General features: G+C 49.3%; 1 protein-coding gene across 2 annotated transcripts in view; it reads left to right on the forward strand.

Moving 5' to 3' along the window:
* The window catches only part of CLIC5 (chloride intracellular channel 5), a 160,044-nt gene that overhangs the window by 121,366 nt on the left and 28,748 nt on the right, over positions 1-9,930 (forward strand). For both annotated transcript variants that reach the window (XM_005860942.2, XM_014535362.1), the window contains exons 3-4: positions 132-257; positions 5,233-5,339. In XM_005860942.2, coding sequence (XP_005861004.1) covers positions 132-257; positions 5,233-5,339 — 233 coding nt within the window. The remainder of the gene's footprint in view (positions 1-131; positions 258-5,232; positions 5,340-9,930) is intronic.

Here is a 9,930-nt window from a genome sequence, read left to right on the forward strand (position 1 = left end):
CTACACCATGAGTCTGTTTTGCTGACAGGCATGTTGGACAGCACAGGAGTGTAATGTATGACACGCCCCAGGTTGCCCTGAACATGAGGTGCCCTGATGTCAGCCACCCCTGAATCTTGCTCTCTCCACAGAAAGCCAGCCGACCTGCACAACCTCGCCCCTGGCACCCATCCGCCCTTCCTGACCTTCAACGGGGATGTGAAGACGGACGTCAATAAGATCGAGGAGTTCCTGGAGGAGACTCTGACCCCTGAAAAGTAATGGGCTGTTTATCTCCACAGCTAACGGCAGGGAGGGGCCCTGTGGGGACTGAAAATATCACAGTGTTAACGTCGAGGGGGCAGATTTCCAAAGGGGCCTCCTTCATTCAGAGCATAGGACCCTCTTTTCAAAGAGACAGTCCAGGGCACCCCTCCTCACCCCCAAAGAGCTACCAGTCTCAAAACTGCTCCATAAAGTCCAACTCCAAGAGTGGGCACCCCTGTGAAGTGGGCAGACGACTCCCCTAAGAATGGCTTCAGGAGCACTGGGGAGGTCAGCACCCCTCCATCCCCCTAAAGAAGTCCTCTCTCCAGTTCACTTTGCCTGGAAGACCCCCATGTGAAGGCAAAATCTCCCTCATTTCAGGAGAGCTGAAAGGCTAATGAAATGAAAATAAGCCAGGAGAGAGACAACCCACAACTCAAAGCCACATGAAGGCATAAATAAGAGCTGCAAATTGGACCAGGTCTGGCCTGAGGTTATAATTAAACATGAGAAAACGGACTGAGAGCAGCATCTCTTCTGAGGAAGGGCACAGGGAGAGGAGGCCAGGGGCTGTAGCTTCCTGTCAGGTACGTGAGCTGCTCCCCATGGAAAAGAGGAGTAAAGGGCAGATGGGGCCTAAAAGTAGCTGGAACTGAACCTGTTTGTTATATTGAATTATAATTAGGGAATAAGACAATCACCAAAGTTCTTTTTTTTAATAGAAAAATAATATTATGTATAGAGCTCGGACTTTATCCTGTAGGGTACATGAAAAGTTCTAAGTGAATGTGCTGGAGAGTTGGTTTTCAGGCTTACTTTCCAGGTTGGGGGCAGGCGATGAGGAGGGCAGAGATCGGAAGAGTTGGAGGTGGAGAAATCAACAGGGAGAGCCCTGGCTGCTGTGGCTCAGTTGGTTGGAGCATCGTCCCATACACCAAAAGGTCAAGGGTTCAATCCCCTCTCAGGGCACATGCCCAGATTGCCCAGTCAGGGTGCATGCAGGGAGACAACCAATTGGTGTTTCTCTCTCTCTCTCAAATCAATTTTTAAAAAAATCCTTGGGTGAGGATTTTAAAAAAAAAATCAATTGGGAGGAGCCAATTGGTGACATCCTGTTGGTGAGGATCCAATCACATGACCCCCAACCAAACTGAGAGTGAGAAGCTGGGAAATGCAGAGTAACACATGGATACTTATTGAGCATGAGTGGTCTTTGCTACAGGTCAATTATTTAAAACCTGTCCTTAAAAAAATGTTTTTATTGATTTTAGAGAGAGAGAAAGGGAGAGGGAGAAACATCAGTTGGCTGCCTCTTGCATGCCCTCTACTAGGGATTGAGCCTGGGAATTGAACCAGCAACTTCTCAGTGCAAGGGACTACGCTCAACCAACTGAGCCACACTGGCCAGGGCTTAAAATCTTTCTAATATTTAGTTCTCACATCTACAGAATGATGACCATAATGTTGATTTCAAGGGACTATTGTAGAAGATAGTGCTACTTATCCTAGTGGCTGACAGAGTAAGAGCTCATTGAATAGCAGCCTGAAGAGTTAGAAAAAGAAGTCAATGCCTTTTTTGTGACCGTAAGGACAATGGGTGAGCTTAGATCTTAAAACCACAGATCCCAGTGGGTGTCTTTTAATGAATAAGCCAGATTCCGTCCACCTCCAAGGCTCATTTGCTTAAGGAGCAGAGACAGGACAAGGCAAGCAGCTCACAATCAAGGGTCGGAAGAGTCGGAAGCCATTAGCCTGCTTCTCGAGGAAGGTTTGGTGAGACGAGGAAGCAGAGATAATGGAGAAGGGACAGAGGGCAAGTCCACTCACTTTTCAGCTCATTAGAAAAAGGAAGGTTAACACTCAAGCTGCCCGGGGAGCCCCTGAAATCAGCAAAGGTCACTCCACAAGGACAGGAAGACTGACTCTCTTTTTCTCCAGGGGAGCCCCAACATCAGGGTCAAGGCCTGGCTGCTGGTAGGCGCGTACTGCATGTTGATTTACTTGCACTGGGGCCCTTTTTCAGTGGCGTGGCTGTCAATGTCTGGTCAATGAGAAGTCAGTTGGGACTCTAGGCCAGTGAGAGTCCTTCCATCTACAATTATATATGTATTTTTGCTACTATTTACAAAAGAAAGATTTTTGGGGGGTGGGACGGGGATGGGGCGCAACTGTTTTACTCCCCAGAATGAAGCTGAAGTGCATGTCTAAGATGAGTACATTTGAAATAAGATATCTTAAAAAAAATGGAGAAAAATGTTCACTAGTTAGAGCAGAGGTCCACAAACTCTTCTGTAGAGCCAGATAGCGAGTATGCTTGGCTTTGTGGGCCATTATAGTCTCGGTCACAGCCCCACTCTTATAAAGCAAAAACAGCCGTAGACAGTGTGTGAATGAATGGACGTGACCATGTTCCAATAAACATTTTATCCATGAACACTGACATTTGAATTTCATGTTATTTTCACACATCACAAGATAATATCCCTCTTTTGATTTTTTTTTTAATCGTGTCAACAGATAGGCTGGATTTGGCCTTCTGGCTGTAGACTGCTAACCTCTGAGTTAGAGAAACTCGCGGTTGCCTTGACTGTCACCAGACATCACAACCTTATTTCAAAGATGTTTCTATGAGTGGAACACTATTCTCTAGCCTTTTGGAGAAAGAGGATGGACTCTGTAGCCCACCTATTGCCCATTTAAAATATAGTGTGAATATGGAGCTGAAATAAACATACTTAATATCCTGCACACAGTAACCTCCTCAAGTCTAGCTACTGAAATCTGTGAGATTTATATTTGAAGGCACACTCCACATAAGGACAAACTTCACATGGGGCATATTGCTCTACAGTAAGGTCTCAATGAGTCCTAGTGCTTAGAAAACAAACAGCTCTACTGAGGTCTCCCTGACCACGTGGACCTTGTCCTCCCTCTTGGATCGGGTACCACCCACCCGTGTTTGTCTCAGACTGATCATGGAGAAATGATCAGTTACTGGAAGTGTGAACAAATGATGGCATTATAAAAACACACACCTAACAAACCCAAACCTAAATAAAAATGCATTTCCTAGGCCCCTTTCTCTTTCCATTATTACCTTATCAAGCAAAAACACAGCATTTGGTATCTATTAATAACTTAAGGCAATCAATTCTAAGAGCATGCCAGAATTTCCGCGAGAAGGCGAAAATAGGAAAGGGTTATCCTAAATTCCCAGGTCTTGGTACATTACCTAGCATCTTGCAGTAAAGCTTGCTTTGTGCCCCCAATCAGAGCAGAGAATTTGATAAATTCCCAGTAACACTTGGAAAATCAGGTGTGTGCAGAACAGGCACAGAGCGCCCCCTCCTGGTGGATGGAGAGAGTTCATCCATGGTGTTCAGCCAAGGCTCAGGAAGGATTTGAGGGCTTTGAGGGTAAAACAGCAGAGTCTACCTGAAATTAAACAGCTACCTATCACGGCCCAAGAGTGGACAGTCCTAGCTAATGGGCCAGTGGAGAATCAGAAAAATGAAAGAACAACAAATAATTTTTAAAGGCATTTTGGTGCATATTATTTTAAACATTAAATAAAAAAACTGTTTTGCTTTTCAAATATAAAGCAACCAAACAGCTCACAGTTGGCAGTTATTCACCCAGAGATCACAAAGGTTCACAGACTTGATGATAAAGACAATCATGCACTGTCTTATATCTCCTCTCACCCCAGCCTGGCCAAACACACAGAATGCATGTGGAATCTATAATAATAAAAGTGTACTATGCTAATTAGACCAGACAACCTTCCAGACGACCTTCTGGATGAAGCCGAGGCTGTGAGGGAAGCCCGGGTCCTGGGTGCCAGAGGGAAGCCAATGCCAGCAGCTGGGGGAAGGAAGGCCAACTCTTGCACAAATTTCGTGCATCGGGCCTCTAATATATATATATAAATTAGAATTGTTCATTTTAATGGTGTGAATGGGGTCAAACCCATGGATTCCCACACAGGCAAGTTTATCCCATTCTGACTCAAGGACTATTATCTCAATGGTAAACAGTCCTAACCCCAGTGTACCTTTTATATTCTTCTGGCTTCAAAAGGAAAGAATGTGCAAGGTAGAGGGGCTGGATCCTTGCAAATCTGTATCTACGCTTAGAAATGACACAATTGAAAATGCTTGCCCCAGCCGGTTTGGCTCAGTGGGTAGAGCATCGGCCTTCGGACTGAAGGGTCCCAGGTTTGATTCTGGTCAAGAGCACATGCCTGGGTTGTGGGCTCCATCCCCAGTAGGGGGTGTGCAGGAGACAGCTGATCAATGATTCTCTCTCATCACCGATGTTTCTATCTCTCTCTCCCTCTCTGAAATCAATAAAAAAATATATATTAAAAAAGAAAAAAGAAAGAAAACACTGCTGGTGCTGCTGGAGCCCGGTGCTGAGCTCCCGGCACACAGATAAGGAGTGTGCAGAGGATGTTTCAGAAGAGGACCGTGGTCCCCTTCCTTTCGGGAAGTGGTTTTGAGGCCTCAGTGACAAGGTGCCTAGCATCTCCTTGCTCCCAGAATTCGCTCCAGGATATAATGAGCGGCCTGGCAGTGGGTAGCGATTTTTTTTTTAAATATATTTTATTGATTTTTTACAGAGAGGAAGGGAGAGAGATAGAGAGTTAGAAACATCGATGAGAGAGAAACATCGATCAGCTGCCTCCTGCGGGCCTTTCATTGGTGCATTGTTGTTGGTGGTCCAGGAATTCGGCACCTTCTGGGCCCTCTGAATGGTGTTTTGGTTCCTGCCTCCAGACTGTCCCTGCAGGCAGCTCACCGGCCTTGGTGTTCTCCATCGGTGAACGAGGGCTGAGATGCCCGCCCTTCCTAAAGGGTGGGAGTAACACCCAGGGGGGTTGTGGATCCAGCTAGTAACAGGGGTGCTGCTTAGACGGGAACAGAGTCTCCCCTAAAGGAGCTCCAGGTTCTCACTGACCCCAGAACCCCGCAACTTCCATTGCAGGTACCCCCGGCTGGCTGCAAAGCACCGGGAATCCAACACAGCAGGCATCGACATCTTCTCCAAGTTCTCTGCCTACATCAAAAACACCAAGCAGCAGAACAACGCTGGTGAGTGACTCCCGGACACCAAGACCCCCTGGCTGCGCTGTCCCTGCCCAGGGCATCTCAGATACTCAGGTCAGAGAGGCACCGGGGAGCAGTGCTGCTTGCTGTTCGTGCGCCTCGCCCCATCCCCTAGACACAGGACAGGGCTTGTCGATCCTGCTTTCTGGTTAGTGCGGGAGGAAAGGCTGCGGGCCTTACTGCTGGATTGGGGGGAGGGATGCAGTGTGCATGCCGAGTCGGCCTTAGTGCACAGGAGGGTCCCTCCTCCGCATACTATGGACCATTTGTCCCAAATTCACAACTCTGGCTGTGCTCTCAGGAAGTCCTGCTGGAACAACAGCTTCCTCTGGTCCCTGGAAGACTTCTCGGGGCTGTCAGAGGCCCTGGTGGGACAGCGCAGTCACCACAGTGGGGAAGGCTGAAGGCAGGGGCGGAGGGGGCGGGGGACCACTTCTCAGAGCCTGGCTCCTCCTCCAGGGGCTCTGGCTGCAGAGCTCAGGACTTGGTCCCCTGGTGCAGCTTCTCAGAGGGCCTGGAACGCCTCACTGAGGCTCACAGCACGTCCAGTGCCTCCTTGGGCATTGTCCTTTCAGAATGAACTGATGTAATTGGAATAGAGCAGTCAATTGAGCGTGCCGGACACCTAGAACGCAGGCCCTAGAGAAGGAAAGGAACAAGGAGGAGAACGTGTGCTTGCCCTCTGAATGGGAGAATGAATGAGATCGCCTTATAGGCTGGCGCCTGGGTGGAGCCCAGCACAGAGCCAGAGTGAACGCTTCATGAGCGTCTGTGAATGTGTGGCCATCAGATAAGCACACAGTGGACCAGAGCAAGGTGGCTTATGACAGACCTCCAGGACTCAGGGGAGAAGGCATTGCTTTAGACCAGCAGTTTCTGACCCGTGTGCCGCAAGAACTTTTAAAACATGCAATTCCTGACTAGTCAGGGACACAGACCTCTTTTCCCTTAGGTTGTCAAATAAAAACAAAATGACAACAGCCAACACAGCAATAGCCATCTGGTGTGAATGAATCAAAATTATACCTGTTTGTTTTGGGGTTTTTTTTGTCAGATTGGCAAAAAAATACAATATACATTTTGGTGTGCCGCAGAATTTTACTTAACGAGTTTATGTGCCAGGAGGTGCAAAATGACAGCAGCTATCACAGCAATAGCCATCCGGTGTGAATGAACCAAAATTATACCTGTTTGTTTTGGGGTCTTTTGTCAGATTGGCAAAAAAATACAATATATATTTTGGTGTGCTGCAGAATTTTACTTAACGAGTTTATGTGCCAGGAGGTGAGAAAGGTTCAAATCGCTGCTTTGTACCCAGGTGACCAGGAAAGGCAGCCACGCGTGGCTGAAGAAGAAATTTTGGCAGGTGCAGAGTTGGTGCAGTGAGAAGTAAATAATTCAGTAAGTTACTGAGGACCTGGATTGTGCCAGGCACAGAACTAGATTCCAGAGAAAGAACTAGAAAAAGACTCTCTATCCTCTGAGGCCTGGTCGATGCAGGAGAAAAGGCTTAACTTCCCCAAATGTCAAGTGACAAGACAGGTAAATGATGGCTTATTCCAAGGGGGTCTGAAGAGCCGGTTAACTGTCCTGGAGAAACAGTATCTGCCAAAGGTGCTCAGAGCAGCAGGAGGGATTTACCGACAGGGCCTTTGAGAAAGCTTCTCGGAAAAGTTTCCGCTGCGTCATAACGGTTGAAAGGGAGTCAGTTGTCTGGAAACATTGGTTGGATGCTGCGGGGAGGGTGGGAAAACACTAGCAGCAGAACCAAGAAAAGGGGTCAGGGCCTGCAGTGCCTGCCTGGGAGGCTGGACTTGTGGAGGGGCAATGGCAGCCATTCGCGGTGCATGAGGAGGCACTAGGAGGAGAGCAGTCTTTCAGGGACCAGAAGAAGACGGATGTGGAAAATATTTTGAACATATTCAATGCCCCTGCTTTGTTGCATTTGGACCCTGTGGTGGGGTGAGTAGTGTCCCCCAGAAATTCATGTCCACCCAGGACCTCAGAGTGTGGCCTTATTTGGAAAAGGGGTCTTTGCAGATGTAATTAGTAGAGAGTCTCCAGATGAGCTCGCCCTGGATTGAGTGTGGCCCCTAAATCCGATGACTGGTGTCCTTATAAAAGGAGGAGAGGGCACACAGAGACACAGGGCAGGAGGCCATGTGAAGACCACAGAGACGGGAGGGCAGCAGGCACAAGCTGCGGGCCCCATGGGGCCACCGGAGGCTGAAAGAGGCAGAACGGCTTCCCCTCTAGAGCCTGTGGCCCTGCCGACACCTTGATTTTGGACTTCTGGACTCTAAAACCGAGGGACTAGATTCCTGTTGTAAGCCACCCAGCGTGGGGTACCCCATTGTCGTCGTCCTTGGAAACTGAGGCAGCCCGCACACCATCGTGTGAAAGGGCGGGTTCTGCCACTTCTGGCTGGGGCCGCAGAGGCAAACGAGGGGGCCGGGGCCTGTCCCTGCCTCCCCTCAAACCCACAGAGCTGGCTCCGGACCCTCGTTTTCAGATTCCACACCCAGGCGCTCTCTCCTCCCAGCCACAAACATCTTGCTTCATACTTGTCACCCTCAGAAAGTGCAGCTCCTTGGAGCCTTCCAGCTTTTCCAAGTTATAAACAGAATTCACACAGTATCCGCACTTGCTGTCCTCCCATCCCCAAAGCCAGAGCTACCGTTTCCACTGAACATCGGGTATCCATTTCCTATAAACGCCACACGGTCCAACTTTCATTGTTTCCTCTTCTTCTGTTTCGCCCTGTTTTTCTCCTGAGGGCTTTGCCCTTGTGACTCCTCCCCCCCTGGCTCATCTGCACATTTCCAAGCGCCTGCATTTTTGCTTTCCCAGCGCCCAGCCCCAGATCAGAGTCCCTGGCGCTATTCTCTTCTGCCTTTTAACAGGACCCCACATGCTCGTCCTTCGTTGTAACCGTTGTAACCATAGCTGGCCCACTCCCCTCCCTTCCCTGACCCCATACCCCCTGGTTGTGGTCAGTGGGTCCAAGGTTCTTAGGCTCAGAAGCCAGAGGTCAAACCTCTGCAGAGAGCAGCTCCATGGCCCCGCACACAGCCCAGTCCCCTGCCCCCTGAGACAGTGCACACCCCCTGTCTGCTCCTTGGAGCTCTGTAGGAGGTGGGGGGCAGCCTCCACAGATCTCAGGTTGGCATCAGCCTTAGACCCAGCCTTCCTATGACCTCCCTCCTGCACCACCCTCCATCTCCCCCTGCATCTTCCGCTCTGCACCTGTCTCTCCAACGTTCTTTCTTCAGGTGGTTCCTTTTGTGTTTTTGGCTTTTTTCTCTGAGCAGAGCCCTCCTCCCTTTCCACCATCTCCCCACCTAATGTCCCAGCCTCCTGTGCCTACATTGGTTGAGGTCCTGATCCTTTCCTGCCCTCTCACCCCAGCACTGTGATGTGGTCTGTGGGGTGGATCACCTCTCCATACCCAGGGTGGGCACAGGAGCACCATTTAAAATACCCCTGCTGCCCGGCTGACATGGCTCAGTGGTTGAGTGTCGACCTATGAACCAGGAAGTCATGGTTCGATTCCCGGGTCAGGGCACATGCCTGGGTTGTGGGCTCGATCCCCATTGTGGGGTGTGCAGGAGGCAGCCGATTTATGATTTTCTCTCATCATTGATGTTACTATGTCTCTCTCCCTCTCCATTTCTCTCTAAAATTATTAATAAAAATATATTAAAATACCCCTGCTGTCCCACAATTCCTCCAAAGTCCTCAGCTACCAGAACCCAGACCCCACTGGGGGCAGCCACCCATAGCTAGCACATGAGAGAGTCATCAGTTAGAATGTAGGTTCAGTCACTCCTTTATTCATTCAACAAGCACAGATTGCATGGAGTGTTGACAAGTCTGAGCCCATGTGTAGGGCATTTCTTGTGTGCCAGGCACTGTGCTAGATTCTAGAGATGCCAAGACAAATGCAACAAAGTCTATTGCCTGTGATGAACGAATCGGGGCAGAAACATATAAACCGGCGATTGCTGGCCTGGCTTGAATTCCAGGCCGGCCACTCCCCGCTGCACAGCTCTGCAGAGGGACTGACTCTCTGAGCCTGTTCGGGATCCCAGAAAAGAGACTTAGCAACCCCTGCAGTTCTTCAGCTGCCACATAAGGCAACTGACAGCGTATCCAAGGTTTGTAATGCAGATTCGTTCATTCTGCAAGTCACTGCCTGCAAATCCTTTAGCGCCCCACCTGACACATAGTAAATGCTCACTAAATGTTAACTTTATTATTATCACAAACATGAGACAAACGTGAATATCAGCATCGAAAACTACGGGTTTGGTTCTGACTCCCCCCCCCCCCCCCCCTTCTCCAACTAGTACTTCCAAATCGCCTACCCATGTAGTCTCTTTCTGCTTGTTTAACTTTGTTCCCCAGTTTCTTGGTGCACTCGCCTCCTCTCCAAAGTATACATCAAAGCGATCAGGGGGCCTGGCTCTGGCGGTCACAGCTCAGTATTGCTGCCTCTGACTGGGAAGTCACGGTTTTGTGTCCGTTGCTGCACTGCCCTCCTCTGGAACCGCCAAAGCTGGCCCCTCACTCTGCG

The sequence above is a fragment of the Myotis brandtii genome, unplaced genomic scaffold (genome assembly GCF_000412655.1).
Source record: "Myotis brandtii unplaced genomic scaffold, ASM41265v1 scaffold143, whole genome shotgun sequence".
Taxonomy (NCBI): domain Eukaryota; kingdom Metazoa; phylum Chordata; class Mammalia; order Chiroptera; family Vespertilionidae; genus Myotis; species Myotis brandtii.